We start from the raw sequence: 15,887 nt of genomic DNA on the forward strand, positions 1-15,887 counted from the left end.
TTAACCTTCAGCCTCTTTAAATTCATTTTTTTTGTTTTATTAACCAAGGCATGTTACACCATATTAAATAGTACATTATGTTGGCTTGGAAATTGTACTCTTGTCCTGTTTTATAATTCTAAGCTGAGATGCTAGATAATTTGTTTGAAGATGGGTATCTTGGAGAGTCCAAAGTTAGATGCAGAAGTGAATAGGTCAGTTTGAGTGGATAATATTGTGTCCATGCTTGGCATTCCAGGAGTAGAAAGGTATAACAGGGGGAACAGAAATGAGCAACCAAATCATAATACATATACAAGAAAATGAATACATGCTTTCTAGAGACTCATCTTAACTTCACAAGCCAAACCCCTTTCTAAAGAAGTTTATTTTACCCAAAGTCTTTTTTGCAGTGTTTCAGCCAAGGTTAGTTGAGATCCTGTTTTCACAAATGTAAACCACTGTTCATTTACTTCCTAGGTGCAGGATAAAAGGGTGTCTTTTTGTCTTCTTCCTGTATCTCCCAAAGTTTATTGTCCCTAGTCAGGGGTGCTATCACTCCCCCATTACTTGTTTTTTCCAGTGTGCTCTTCTCTATTGACTTCCCATGGCTCTGTTGATTTCCTGTGTAGATGGGGATTCCACTGCGTTAACTTACAATCTGAATTTACATTTTGGCAGAGAGAGACACATATTATCTCCTGTTTGGAAGAAAACCTGCCTTTCTCTTTGGTTGGTGACTCATACCTTGATATCAAATCTAAACATATTTCTAGTACAGGCATATAACCCCTCACATAATATCTGTACATACATTTCACAACCCTATTAATGACCAGCGTGACCATGGTTTTGAGACCTCTCATGGCATTCTTTATGGATAACTACTATGAAAGCTATGTGCAAGGTATAGTGAGCTTGTCAAGCCTGTTAGGATTTGCTGCTATAAAGCAGTGAACGCTTTGCCAGCAGGCACCAGTGGTCTCTATGTCACATCCCCTTCCAGGAGTATATGCTACAAGAGCTAAAACCTGAGCATTTTCTGAAAAAAAAGACGCAAACTGCAAGGCTACTCTTTCACTATTTTTTTAATTGTTTTATAACTCAGAGGTATAATCAGATTCCAAACAGCCATTCCATTTAATCATAGATTACAGCTTTCTTAAATACTAGTCTCCCACATGCCAGCACGGGCCACAGAAAGTTTAACAGCATCCTATCTTCCACGTTTTTATTGTCCACATGCTGTATGCAAGAGATTGGGATTCTTTCCTCTGTGGGCCACACAGCTTTAATGGGTGGGTTCTGAAGAAGCAACAAACAGTAAATTTTGTAGCACTCTGCTGTGAAATGTACAAGTGGCTGAAACTTCTGTAGATCAGGAGGAAGTGAAGGCTGAAAATAAAGTGAGGACATTGAGTATCATAGGGATTTTGCAATGTTGTTATGCTAATTGTTAAGCAGATTCTACCACCACCCGTTGACTCAGTTTGCAGCTTATAAATATGGAGTAACTGACACCAGTAATGGAATTCATAAGCCAGAACTGATAGTGATGGGGGAAACACACCCAGGATTCTTTTATTTAGTCTGATCTCCGCACCAGGAGAAGTTCTAGGTTATGGGACTCAGCGTGCCAGAGGCCTGACAAAATTCCTGGGCTGTCTTTTCTCCCACATATCCAAACAAAGCCTTTCAGGAGACCAGAGAAACCAGGGATTTTTGAAATTTCCAAACTGCAGGCTGACCACACAGGTCCATTGCAGTCCTGATGGACATTTACCACAAGAAACAGGACAGAGTCTGGTTTTATAGAACTGGAATATAGGTATTGAAATCAGAGTTCCACCCACTTACGGTTGTCCCAGTTCCACATAGCACAATGTAATGTCCAGCTTTCATGGGCCAGCACAGAAGCCAGATGCACATTCTCTATCAGCCCCTTCTGGCCGATGGAAGGTGTGGCATTAACAGGGTGTGAAGAGAGGAGCATCTAGAGCTCCTCAGCCAGAGGTGTTACTACGATGTGCAGCTACGCTACAAACTTACATTGGCATTTTAACTACATCCCTGAGGGGGTGTGAAAAATCCACACCCCCAAGCAACGCAGTTATACCAACCTAGCCCCCAGTAGTCAGTGCTAGGTGGACAGGAGGGCTTCTCCCATCAACATAGCCATTGACTCTCATAAAGGTGGATTTCTTCCGTCGGCATAGTAGCATCTTCACTGAAGCACTACAGTTGTTGCACCGCTGCAGTGTTTTACGTGTAGATCTGCCCTTTGAGGGGGGCAGAAAGAGGAGTAAAAGGGAGGGGCTGGACAGGAAAATTCTTGGAGTTTGGTGAATCCCACCCCCCTGGTAGACGTGGACAATACAGCACAGAACTCAGTGGGGTGTCTTTCAATACCGTGAGTTTCACAGACATTTTTTGAAATGGAACCCCCTTCCCAGGCTTAGTATTTACTCACCCTACTCTTGGCTTGGTAAAAGTCTTCTCCATAGTTAAAATAGAGATGTTTAAGGTGATTCTTTATCTCTCTTGCCAGCCCAGGGGGCAGCTACAAACCAAACAAAGAACGAAACAGCCTGCCTTAGCCAATATGAAATGGGAATAATCCACTTCCTGGTTATTGGCCCAACAGTGATTTGGAAACTTCCGTCTCCCAAGGTTTGGTCAAATGCCCAGACTGGGACATGGGCTTGGAAGGAGGTTTCTATGTCTTGTAAGTGCATTCCAGACAGTCAATGGCAGAATTCGTGTCTCAGTCATGTGACCTACCATACTACATATGACTCAGCCATTCTCCTGTCACATCATTTACAAATATAAAGGAATCGCAGTTCTCCCCTCTGCTCCCTGTCCTGCACAGCTTATAATTTAGCTCATGTTATTTCCATTATAGCTGCCTGTCTATGTTAGGCTTCCAGCCAGAGCCGGCTCTAGGCACCAGCAAACCAAGCACATGCTTGGGGCAGCACATTTTCAAGGGCGGCATTCTGGCCATATTTTGTTGTTGTTGCTGTTGTTTGTTGTTGCTTCCAGTGGCAAAAGCCTGGAACCGGCCCTGGCAGCAGCGTGGCCGTGCACTGGGGCCACTGTGGTTCATGTTGGGGAGCAGCGTCTGCACCTTGTGGCTGGGCCGGGCAGGCTCCAAGTGGGGGACACTCAGGGTGCGGGCTGCCCGCAGGGTGCATGGAGCCACCTGCAGGTGCTGCAGGGTGGCTGCCCCCCAGCGCCGCAGCCGGGGCTGGGCGAAGCAGCCCAAGCCACCCAGGGACTGCAGCAGGGCAGCCAGAAGCTGCAGCGGGGCCATAGAGGGCAGGGCGCTGCCGTGTGGGGCCTGGGGCGGCAGGGGGTGTGAGTTGGGGAGGGCACTGATGGCGGGGAGAGAGCCAGGGCCCGGGTCGGGGGCAGCCAAAATTTTTTTTGCTTGGGGTGGCAAAAAACCTAGAGCTGGCCCTGCTTCCAGCATCGCTCACACAGTTGGTGCTGAAGCAGGTTTAGCAACTGTGGGACATTTGAAATATTTCCCTTATGTGAATAAGACTGTAGAGAGGTGGCAGATCTAAGCAGGTTACCCAGCTTCCCTCTGCTACCCAAGTCCTAATGCACTATAATGTTAAATACCTGTTGGCTGTCAAAGAGGCTTGTGGTTTTCTTCGAAACTGGAATCTCAAGGAGTTCAAAAATTCGCGTCAGTCTTTGTGACAGATCTTCTTCACATATAGAAAACACAGCCTGCGGTGCAAAGATAGCAACAGATCATTGTAAACATTGATGAGGATCAAGAATTATGGTGCAATACGTACAAGACTTAAATCTCGTCTTCAGTAGAGAGATCATTCGACTGTAACATCCCTCAATCAGTAGAAATGCACCTTGAATCCATGTGCAAAAAAGCTTCAGGTAGCTATCAGGGATTGAAGTTATCTCAATAATAGCTAGAGGTTAATCAGTTAAGGGAGTGTCAGTGTGAGTGCCTCCCACTGCACAATTGGTGCAGACATTTCTGACAGCAGTCACTCCATTTCTGTGCACCTATGCTGTCCTCTTAATATACATGGTGATTTTTTCTCCAATACACCCAGTCTTGAAGCAATAATTAGAAATCAAAAATAGATCTCCTATGTGGCACAGCACAGGGAATCAGAAGGAAACCAGACAAGATGCTGCAACACTCTCAGCCGATGCCTAGTTGGAGTGAGAAATGGCAACAAGGAATTGAACCTGCTCTTCTGAATGCCAGGACTGTGCAGCACCATTAGGTTGGTCACCATGGCATTCCATAGGCCCTGCTGGGCTGGAAAATAAGAGTTAACAGCATAGTAGCTGACCCTTTTGTGACACTTCCCAGGGTTACCCAGGGTTGTGAGGCACCTCACTACCACCTGCCCTTAGTGTGAGGAAGTCTTTTCTCTACCTGCTGTGTGCCAGCTCCCCGACTCCCCGAGACTCTGGCAACACAAGCCCTGCTTTCCAGGCCTCCGCAGGCCTCGCTTCTCTGTACAGGTTAGCAAGAGGCACCCACTCCCTACTGAGTCCTCCGCGCATCCTCATGGAGCATCCAGCCTCTAATTCATTGAACACTCTTAGAACTCTTAGATTCTCTGCTCCCAGGACACACCAGCTTCTACAGTCAACTCAGGATGACCACTCCGCTTAACACACAGCTTAGATACAGGGATAGTGAAACAAGAATAAGGGTTTTTTTAATCAAAACACAGAGAGTCAAATGTTAGTAAGTAACAATGCTGGAAACAAATAGTTACATATAAACCATAACATGCTTATTTCAGCTAAACTAAACTCACAAGGTATTCCTCAATCTCTTCTAGGAGAGCTTACTCCCAGTCTTTTCCCTAGCATTTTCAAGCAGGATGGCTGAGATCTCTCTTTCATAAGATCAATCCAGCTGGAAACTTGTCTTCACAGACTGAAGGATGCCAGAGCATCTCTCTGCACCCCCCAGATATACCAAGCCAGAACTTTGATCTTCACCTGAAAACTGGGCATCCTCAGCTCTTTATCTCTTTCAGTTAATTTCCTTTTAAAGTTTCTGGAAACTCTTAATGAACATGTGACTCAGTATGGGAACAGAGTTTTATTGTAAGACACACAATGGCCCACCAGAGAGATAAATATCTCTCTCTTCCTGTCTGGACAATTTGTCTCATGGTGCGCTACATTTCAATGACCTGCCTTCAACCACCAGTCCTACAGAGCTTAATTTTCAGCAGATACACTTAACTCCTCACGTATTCGCTATACGTTCCTTTTACAATGATTATGATGTCATGTGTGAGACAGGCTTTCATTAGAGACCATACATGGCATTCTTTTGATGAACCTAGGGGATCCCCCTATGCCCTATGCCCCTATGCCCTCTGTCAGTTGGCATCAAGAGGTGCTTAGATCACATCTAGTTTCCTGCTTGATCATTCAAGTACCAAACGCCAGGTCATTAGACTGGCTCATACAGTGCTATTATTTCTTCAAGACTTTATACATTTGAGTTCTAGGATGGATATGAATAGGAACAAACCTTAATTATGGTGCTACCTTTTTCATATGTCATTGGGAAGGCAGAGCCACTTGCAGCACATTTGGCTTTCTCCCATTCATGTGTCCTGAGCCCATTGTACATTTCCAGCACATCTGCTTCTTGACAAGGGTCATTCAGGTTCTCAGAGAACTTATGACTTCTCATTGCATTGGCCAAGACAGGCTCCAATCCAGGGCTAAAAGAGGGGTTAAAAAGTTCATTTTAAAATGGAAGCGCCAGATACAAAGGAGAAGCATCAAGAATAAAGGGATATTCATAAAGAATAACTAATAATAATCTGGAAATAGTTTATGAATTGCCATATAATTCACAAGACACAGCCTCCACTCTGTATTTCCCAACCCTAAACTGATATCTGCCTGACCAGGGAGCATCCGGGTGTGCCAGATTCTGTCTGGAAAAGTATCACCCTCACAGTGATATTCCACAAGTGGGAGCTGGCATGATCTAAACAGCACTTGGGTTTTGTCTTGAGAGCTTGCCTCTTTCATCTGCACTTGGGTAGTGGGACAGGCACAGAGCTGCCATTGTCACCCATCTCACTGCAGCCAGTAGTACACATACCCCATGGAGACTGAGAATCTGGGGAGGGGACACTTTGGCTGCCAAGGTGGCATAGAGGGGTTACAGCATTGGGAGAAGGATCAGACTCTTTGTAGAAAGATAAGCTCTGGAGGAAATATTTACAAATCCCCTACTTTTGCTCTAAGACTCTTTTTTTCTTTCTCCACTTTTCACATTCTTCCTCCTTCTGATGAAACTTCTGCGCCGATCATTCTGGAAAGCTCCATGAAACAGATTCATGGACAAAATAAATATCACCAACCAGCCAATGATGCACAGGACACTCCCATTCCAGAAGTTAAGAGACAGTCCCAGCTTCTCACCAATCTATTCTGCAAGCCTAGCTCACAGGACAGTTATTGTTCCAGATGTATTTATGGCCTTGCAATGTTGTGATGTTGCTGCCGCCAAATGCAGTGTTATTACATTGTGGATTTCTTGTTTCACAGGTTGAATACACAAGGCACTTGATGGGATTCATTTAGATACTGAAGGGATTCGCTAGCCCCAATATTTCTACTTAGGAGGAAGGTAATGTGTGTTACAAACTATGGTCTGATCCAGCACCCACTGAAGTCAATATCAAAATTCCCATTGATTTTGATAAGAGCTGGTTCAGTCCAATGTGTCAAAACCTTGGGTAATAAACATCTTTTGATGGACAAGCAACACTGCTTGTCCCTAACTCACAAAAATCTCCTTTTCCCTGAGCACAGACATGTGTGTTGCTGTCTTCATGCACCTTCATGAAATTTGTTCACAAGGTTGTGTTTGTAGAGTCCCAACAAGTTCACAGGTGACAGATGTACTAGAAAGATGGGAGCAGGGTGAGTGGTCCTAGATGAAGAGGCAATTCACAGAATAGCAACAAAAATACACACTACTCACTTCTGAGCGAAGCACTGACTATTGTTGGAGGCTTCCTGTGATCTGGAGCCACAGCAATCAGTCTCACTTGCTGCTTCCTGACTAGAGATGGGACAAACAACGTTAAATAAAAAATGCAGATGGGAATAAACCAAAACCCAGAAAACTGAACTTTGGAAAAGTTCAGATCCAGATCTAGATCCAGATCCAGCCTTTGCAGCTAGCCTACTGTATTTGGTTGAACAAAATCTCTGGATCCAACTTAGTCTGAATTTGGGGGGAAATTTGGATCTAGTTCCAATCTCTGTATCATGGATCACTTTCTGTTAACAACCAAAATTTTTGTTCTACATCAACCGAGTCTTGAGTTGACAAAATTCTAAGAAAAGCCTTTCAGGTTTGAAAAAAGATTGATTAGCTATTTCTCTTATCCTGGCTGCCTCTGTATTTCCTTTTTCTAGCTGGGATTGGAAGCTCCACAATACCATGGAGAGAGGCGGCTGTCATTGTAATGCCATCCTGACCAAGCACAGAAGTTGCAGGAAATATCTCACTAAAGCCTGTTCTTATCCAATTTCCATCCCTGTTATATGGGATTCAGATAAGGCTAAAGAAGATCCTTACTTTTGTGTGTTTATTGGAACCAACCTTTTCTGGATTTGCTCATCACTATTCTTGATCTTTTCAGAGGATTCATTTTGACATGTTATGCTTGTGTATTGGATCTCTAGGGTACTGCCTCTCTTCTGTCCCCCACAGTACACCCCTTTCCACTCTCACCAGAATCTCAGCTGCCACCCTTCCTTTAGGAGCTTGTCAATGCCACCCCTTAAATAGCTGTTAAGAGGTCACTGCTAAGTAATGCAAGACTCTCCCTTTCCTCTAGGATCAGAGTATGCTATCATGGCAGCTGCACTCACAGTCCTGCCAAGTATAAGCTTACCACCTGCCCTTTCTATATCAGGAAGGGTAGCTTTATCCTGTGTCCCGCTGATGCACAAAGGGGTATTACCTATTCAGAAAACTATTTGGGATGGAGCTAAAATTCATCATAGTGTTTCAAAACATGACATGATTTTAAGATGAAAATCACACAGCGTAATAAGGCTGTGGTGTTACATCACACTGTCAGATTTGCATTGCAAGACAAACTAAAGCTGATGGCAGCCTCAGGACCTGACCATGGAGAGCGATGCCAAGCCAGAGAAATGGAGCTAGTCCAATCACTAGGCATGTTAATATTTTAGTATCAACACCCACAAGCAAGAAGAAAGCCCACCTGGAAATGTACAAGACTTCTTTGATATGATAGATACTTGAGAAAGAATCACAATATTTTTCACTGTCATCGAGGCCTGACCCTCCCTACTTACCTGAGCCGTTCTTGCAAAACCTCTAGTCGTTTCTCTGCGCCTTCAAATCGAGCATTCATTTCCCTTCCATTAGGCAAAGAACAATGCAAAGGATTTAGAGTTAATAAAATATCCATAAAGTAATAACATCTGCAAAAGTTGAAGTCCCTCCCAAAATTTTTAGTCAGCCCTTCAGCAAAAAACCGAAACAGTCAAAACTTATATGGTTAAAAACATAGCTGCTCAGCTGGGTGACTGTGGCCCTGCCCTGGCATGTGGGAGACCTGTGATGATCTTAGCCACCCTCTCTCTCTTTCTCTAGGAGTCAGCGCCAAGCAATGGTGCCAAGGCACAGCACTGAGCCTCTGGAGACAAGGAGGGCCACACATTGTCCCTCTAGCCAAAGAAGGGGCCGGCATCTCAATAAACAACAAGGAGGGCAAATGACAAGAACGGTGTGAACCTCAGAGATCCATTAGGAACATGAACACTTGTTTGGCCCCAAGGGTAGGGGTCTAAAATGGAATATAATTTCAGATCACCAAACTTACCTGAGTTTGTCTTCCACATATTTCACCCGTTGTTCCATCTTGGTTCCACTCAAATTTGTGAGCTCATCCTGTGGAGCCTCACTTTCACCTCTGGATGGCACAGAGCTATTGAGGATGACTGATAACTCATTAGAAGTCTTTCCAGCATAAGAGTAACAACACTGACAACACCTTCTATCCAGTAAACCCGTACTCTCACAGAAGAAAGAGGAAATTAACAAAATCTAAAAATATGAAAACAAAAAACCCTACTCCAAGCAGATGTTTTACCCAAAAAGCATGAAGTGCCAGTCTCCGTGAAATCCACTCAAGACTTCAGTATTGCTACTGATTTTTTGTGGAAGGGATAGGAGACAGTATAAAACCCTAAAATAGACATTTTAGCAATTATCACTAGAGCAGGATGAACTAGGCAAGATAAAATAAAAACTCACCACACAAAACTTAAACTGAATCTAAAACATTTCAGAGGTTGGGGGGAAAAATCTGGCTTGCTATTTTACTTAAACCAGTCTTCAATATTTTTATTTTAGAGAGTGTCAGAAAAAGAGAAAGACAGAAATAGGTTGTGGCATTCTATATGTTGCAGTTTCATGGATGCTTCTCTGTTTCTCAGTTCTTCCTAGGACCAGAAATTCCAAATATTGTTCTGGAGAAATTTCCAACTCAGTTTTGCAGGTTCAAGATATTCCTACAATTCAGTTAATGACTGAGTAAGGATCTGACCCCCTACCACAGAACCCCAGTGTCAGATAAAGGATGAGGCAGCCTGGGCCATTGGTAACTGCAAGCATAGGCACTGCTTCCGTGGCTGCTGTGGGGCAGGAACACCCACTGGCAGTCAAGCTCCCCTCCCTCCCTGAGCGCACTGCGTCCCTGTTCCTCCGCCTATCTCCCAGTATTTCCCGCCCAGCCACTGCCTGGCTGCGTTAGCACACTCTGGGAAAGCACCCACGTGAAACAGGGAAAGTTGGCACCTCTGACCGCAAGTTTATAATTCCCTTCTAGGGCTGCCTCATGAACTGCTGTCTAATATTAATGGAAGGAGCGGTTCTCTGGTTTTTCACTGGGTGTCACTGCTGTTGAAAAACTCTCTTTTGAAACTGAAACAGGATCCAAACTGTGCAGCTCGAACTCGCTCCATCGGTACAACGATTGGACCCAAAACTCCAGATCCAAATACCCCCAAATTTTAGAGGAAGTCCAGCTTTGGAGCTGAACTGTGCAGCTCCACTCCAGATGTAGTTAAGACTTACTGCACAAACACACACTGACCAAGCTTTTGCAGCTGAGCATGGGATGATTCAGGATGCATGTGTGTGTGCTTGCTGGTGAACTTAAATGAGCAGAAAGGTCAAGTTCAGCAGTGGTCAGTGAAAAAGCAAACTCTGTTTTCCCCTCGCAGTATATGCAGAAACAATCATTTTGCAATTTTCTAATTGGTGCAAAATCAAAGCACTTTAAGATTTCATTCGGGGGAGGGTAGGGGACATGCATAATTTTGTCATTTTTGGTTTAAAATATCTGATCTTCATCCTGGATTGAAATTTGCAAATGCTAGGATTAAAAAAAAACCAATGCTGTCTCTGACTGCAAACACTGACAACAGGAAGAATGCTGCATGAGAATTTCATAACCATTTTTAAACAGAAACTTAGAGCTCCTATTAAACATGCTGTGATTACCCACTGAGTTCCAATTGCCCAGCATACCTGTTGGTCTCTTTTGAAGTCCCTGTTCTGTGATCCAACTCCTTGCACTGTGAAACCTCTGGCCGAGCTGTGCCTGGATTAGATAAAGCGCATTGCTCCATGCTTCTATTAAAATAGCAAATGTCTCTTCCAAACTTTCCACACTGAATGCTAACCTAATTTATTAGACTATCATAAGAAAGCAAAGTCAATTTGTACAGTGTCCCACTTTGCCCACTCACACTTCCCTGAGCTACAAGTAATTTAATGCAGCTCTCCTGCAGGCTGAAAAGAGACTACTGTTGCTATTTATAGTTTTAAATATGTGGGAGGTGTTTAAATGTGCTGATGGTATCCAGAGAAGCGGACAGACAATCTCTTTGCAAAACCAGAGTAGAAAGCCAAGAGATTTGCTGCCCTGGCAGTGGGAGCTTGATTTTGGCCATGATTCAATTTCTATTGAAGTAAATGGGAGTCTTCACAGCAGAACTGGGTGAAAAATGGATTTTTTGGCTTGTGGGCAACTTCACAATTAAAAAAAAAAAGTCCCAGTTAAAAATGAAAATGTAAATCTTGAACATTTTAAGCAAATTGAAAATTCAAAAATAAATCAGCAAAAAGTAAGTCTTATTTTGGCTCGATTGAAATGTTTTATTTCTATAAAAAAGAAATGTTTTATTTTGGTTTGAGCTGTTATATTTAAAAATAAAATTAAATGAAAATTTGAAACAAAGTTGTTTCCAACTAAACTATCAACAATCTTTGGTCAGAAAAATATTGAAACAGTCCATTAGGCATTTTTCAGCTTGACTTAAAAAATTCAAAATGAAAAACGTGGCAAAATTGACATGTATTTGCAAATGTTTGGCTGTTGCCAATTTTTTTTGTGTTTATTGCCCCCAAAAAGTTGCCTGTGAAAATTTGCTCATCTCTATATATATCACCCCCCCTCAATCTCACCCACCAACAGAAGCAAGCCAACGAACACAAAGCCTACAGCCAGGGCCGGTGCAAGGATATTTTGCGTCCTAGGCGAAACTTCCACCTTGCGCCCTCTGCCCCCACCCCTCCCCCCAGAGCATTGCTTATTATAAACTTTCAAAAATGAATACTGCATAATGTGGCATTGTTCATTAGAATTAATACATATTCAGCTTGAAAATTTATTAATTTTATTATTTAGCCTACATATTTAATGAAAATAATTGAATAACCTGACAGGGTGTGGGGCTGGCTGGCTCTGGGCAGGGCAGGGGATGCAAAGCTGGTTGGAGATGGGGTGTGGGGTTGGCTGGAGACAGGGGGTGCGGGCCTGGCTGCGTGCAGGGCAGGGGGTGTAGGGCTGGCTGGAGACAGGTGGTGTGGAGCTGGCTATGGACAGGGCAAGGAGTGCAGCAGGGGCTGGCTGCATGCAGGGCAGGAAGTGAGGGGCTGGCTGTGGGCAGGGCAGGGGGTGTGGGGTGGCTGGAGACAGGAGGTATGGGGCTGGCTGTGGGCAGGGCAGGAGGTGTGGGGCTGGCTGCAGGCAGGGCAGGGGGTGCAGCAGGAGCTGACTGTGGGCAGGGCAGGGGGTGCGGGGCTGGTTGAGGCAGGGAAGGGGGTGCGGGGCCGGCTGCAGGCAGGGGGTGAGGGGCAGGCTGGATACAGGGGTGTGGGGCTGGCTAGAGACAGGGCAGGGGGTGTGAGGCTGGCTGTGGGCAGGGCAAGGGGTGTGGGGCTGACTGGAGGCAGGGCAGGGGATGAGGGGTTGGCTGCAGTCAGGACAGGGGGTTCAGCTGCCATGGATGGAGCTGGAGCACAAAGAGCAGCTGCAGAAGGAAGAGCTGTTGGACAGAAGCTTCTGTCAGGAACCGGCTCTGTCCCATGGAGAGGTACCGCTGCGGGATCTGCATTTTAAATAGCAGTGGGGACGCCCCTGGAGCCCCTTGCCCTCTCAGCCTCGTGGGCACTGGTTCTCTGCGGCTCACTCCCTAGGGGCTCAGCCCTGCTCCTCTTGCCCCCAGTCCCTCATTAGGCCTGGGTGCCTGTAAAGCATGCAGCATATCTTTGTACTGTGTTAATGACTCCTGAACTGGTGGGGGCTATGCCTAATTGCTGCCACTATCTCTTTCTTTGCTGGGCAATTAGATGACAATTAACTTGGAATAGCCCAGAGGGGTCAGAGTAGAGAAGGAGGGAGGAGAGACCTTTAGTTTTCAGTTCTGTGCAAAGCCAGTTAACTTTTCTTTTCAGCTGCCTATAAACAAACCTAGTAGAGAAAAGAGTTTCTTCCCCACATCCCCTCCCCCCAAAAATCGGTTATGATTTTAATGGATCCAGAAGCAAAATAATTCTGTAATCAAAAAGACAAGTTTCCTGCTTTCCCTTCCACAAAGATCTATTTCCAGCCCAGGTAACTTATTATTTATTATCTGTAGTAACTATGTTCTCACGTTTGAATGATACACTGTAGCGGTGTCGGAGTTCTTTGGAAATCCCTCAGCTCTTTTGCGGTGTTGAGAGTGAATGCTAGACCCTCGGTTAGTTACTTTTACCTTACTTCACGTGCCCATCTTTTGGTCATTAATTTTTGAAGTTAAATTAGATTTTCAAAACCCAGCTTTAAAATGATGTTCATGCCGACAATTGCAATTTAATTGTCTAAACGGGGAAATCGATGCCTTGAAATGATGGGATCTAATTTTAAAATTGTATTAAAAATGTGTCATTATAAAGGGGAAATATTTTAAAAGGTTTATCCAGCATCCCCATTACTGTTACCCAGGATTCTGCTTCAAGCAGTAACACAGGAGGGAGGGGGCAATGGACAGATTAGTGTTCAGTAGTACTTCAAACAAAAAGACATTTACTCTTAAATTATCTCATTGATGCCTAATTGACGATCTAATAGCATGCATCAAGTACATCAAAACTTTGCTGAATAAGCTTGTTAGCATTTCTAAGGGGGACACTGAACATTCCAAACAGTGATAAGTGGTGCCTGCGGGCGGTCATGCAGGCATGACTGCGGCAGCTCAGACTCCCTCTCTGTCCCGGCAGCAACGGCTGCTCAACCATTTAAAAAAAAATTTGAGGGTGCTTTTTGGCGCCCTCAAATCTCGGCGCCCTAGGCAACCGCCTAGTCTGCCTAAATGGTTGCACCGGCCCTGCCTACAGCCTGATCGAGTTATTTCTCCTACAGCCAGGAAAGGAAGAGAGAGTTTTTATTGCCATTTCTAGTTCAAAATTCTCAGGAGACATACAGATACTATAGCAACAGGGCTAGATAAGTAGTGGACTAGACAGAATCTAGTTGTAATGTTAGAGAAGTGGGTAGCCAAAAGTTCTGGTGATCTGGCAGCAGGAGGTTCGAGAAACATTAGATCCAAAATAAATCCTTATCTGGGCTCAGAATCTGTCTTGACCTCAGTCACCAACAGCCACGGGCCCATTATGGGGATAATTGATTTAGGACCTGATCCAACTCCCATTTAAGTCAGTGCAAATCTTCACACTACCATCAATGTGAGCTGAACTGGGACTTTACAGGCTTGGCCAGCCATGACACTTACAGAGTCTAATGAAGTAAAAACATTAGAGTTTAATACTGTTTGTTTTTTTGATTTTTCTGAGTAACCCTGAGCAGGGCTGCTGACTGTTTTACCCATTGCTGGGAAGTTGCTGACTCTTCACATTGCTGGGGTGTGGCCAGGGCTGGATTAACCCTTTGTGGGCCCCAGGGCCAGCTCTAGGTTTTTTGCTTCCCCAAGCAAAAAAAATTTTGGCTGCCCCCCACCCAGGCCCTGGCTCTCTCCCATCCAGCAGTGCCCTCCCCCACTCGCACCCCCTGCCACTCCTGGCCCCGCACGGCAGCGCTCTGCCCTCTATGGCCCCGCTGCTGCTTCTGGCTGCCTTGCCGCAGTCCCTGGGCGGCTTGGGCCACTTCGCCCAGCCCCGGCTGCAGCACTGGGGGGTAGCCACCCTGCGGCACCTGCAGGTGGCTCCGTGCGCCCGTGGGCAGCCCCCAGCCCGAGTATCCCCCACTCAGAGCCTGCCCTGCCCAGCCCAGGCACAAGGTGCAGGTGTTGCTCCCCAACATGAATCACAGCGGCCTCAGCGCATGGCACACTGTTGCTGCCAGGGCCGGTTCCAGCCTTTTGCTGTTGGAAGCAAGAACAACAACAACAACAAAGGATGGCTAGAATGCCGCCCTTGAAAATGTGCCACCCCAAGCACGTGCTTGGTTTGCTGGTGCCAAGAGCCAGCCCTGGTGGGCACCTTCCAAGTGTGGGCCTCGTGCCATGGTGCCACCGGAGCCATTGTAAACCCGGTACTGACCATGAGAGACTTTTGGAAAACTAGCAGATTGCTACAGCTCTGCTGTTATTTTTGACTTACAAAATTTGACTCACCTATTAATGTATTTTACCTGCTTTAACTTCTCATTTCTTTTTCTTAGCTGATAAATCTTCAGTTAGTTTACTAGAGAAGTTGGCTGCCAGCATTGTTTTTGGTAACATCCAGAGTAGCAATTGGTCTGGGGTAAGCAACTGATCTTTGGGAATGGGAGCAACCTAATGTGATGTAATATTTAGTATAGTGACCATTATCACAAAGTCCAGTTTATCTGGGTGGCAAGATAGGCTAGAGAGTCTAAAGGGACTAGCTGTGACTCCATGGTAAGACTAATATAGTGATCCAGGAGTTCATGTTTGTTACTGGATTGGTGAAATCTGATTATAGAATATACCATCAGTTTGGGGTCTTTGCCCTGTTTCTGACACTCTGGCCTGAGACTGGCACTCATAGTTGCTATGCCTTTGTGCAGGATTGGCCTCCCAACTGCCTATGGACCATGTGATCTCAGGAGCCCAACACTTCCCAGAGGTTCCCCCAATGGAAGCAGGATGAAGAGTGCAATAGTGAAGTGTGCACAGACGTATGGAATGTGCCAAAGCCCCTGCGTTGACATTTTCTGGGTTTGCTACCTTGTTGAAGTGGCTCCATCATCCCCTTCTCCCAGCAGTCGTCCAAGATATCACTGAATGCAGGAAGCCAACATTTGAATCTTGGTTCCAAACCATAAAAGAGTTAATCAATTAAACTTAATGTGAACCCAAATTATGAATTTCCCCAGAAGTGGAAATTCCCTAAACTGAAAACATTTAACATTTCCTCCTCTCCTCTTCAGAAACACAATGTCAGGGGAAAGGAAACAAAAGTAGTGCTGGGCTATCAAGGCTAAATCCTCACTCTGGCACTTTGAGTGCAGAAGGTGGGGGCCTGCAAGGATTCTAAAAATTAAAACTGGCCACTCTAGGCTGGTATTAAACTCCCA

General features: G+C 45.1%; 1 protein-coding gene across 3 annotated transcripts; it reads right to left on the reverse strand.

Annotated features, from left to right (window-relative positions):
• LOC115643883 lies at window positions 1-10,880 on the reverse strand. 3 transcript variants are annotated; one of them, XM_030547874.1, is made up of 8 exons: window positions 10,592-10,880; window positions 8,880-8,984; window positions 8,350-8,412; window positions 6,998-7,078; window positions 5,525-5,720; window positions 3,610-3,720; window positions 2,450-2,539; window positions 1-1,374 (listed from the first exon to the last, which is right to left on the reverse strand). In XM_030547874.1, exons 1-8 carry the CDS (start codon window positions 10,690-10,692, stop codon window positions 1,120-1,122), a joined length of 1,002 nt encoding a protein of 333 aa, XP_030403734.1. In that variant the 5' UTR covers window positions 10,693-10,880; the 3' UTR covers window positions 1-1,119. The 3 variants fall into 3 exon arrangements, with proteins under 3 accessions (XP_030403734.1, XP_030403743.1, XP_030403754.1); XM_030547883.1 differs by having other exon boundaries at window positions 8,880-8,997; window positions 10,592-10,875; XM_030547894.1 differs by having other exon boundaries at window positions 8,880-9,016; window positions 10,592-10,875.
• Between the last annotated feature and the right edge of the window lie 5,007 nt (window positions 10,881-15,887).

Source organism: Gopherus evgoodei, chromosome 1 (genome assembly GCF_007399415.2).
Source record: "Gopherus evgoodei ecotype Sinaloan lineage chromosome 1, rGopEvg1_v1.p, whole genome shotgun sequence".
In the NCBI taxonomy this organism is placed as follows: domain Eukaryota; kingdom Metazoa; phylum Chordata; order Testudines; family Testudinidae; genus Gopherus; species Gopherus evgoodei.

What these genes read in the sequence shown, in the direction of transcription:
- LOC115643883 (XM_030547874.1), bottom strand. Translation starts at nt 10,692, where the DNA reads ATGGAGCAATGCGCTTTATCTAATCCAGGCACAGCTCGGCCAGAGGTT. An exon ending in ACTTCAAAAGAGACCAACAG is followed by an intron (nt 8,985 to 10,591) that starts GTATGCTGGGCA and finishes CATCCTCAATAG; the next exon opens with CTCTGTGCCATCCAGAGGTG. An exon ending in TTTACCAAGCCAAGAGTAGG is followed by an intron (nt 1,375 to 2,449) that starts GTGAGTAAATAC and finishes CTTTATTTTCAG; the next exon opens with CCTTCACTTCCTCCTGATCT.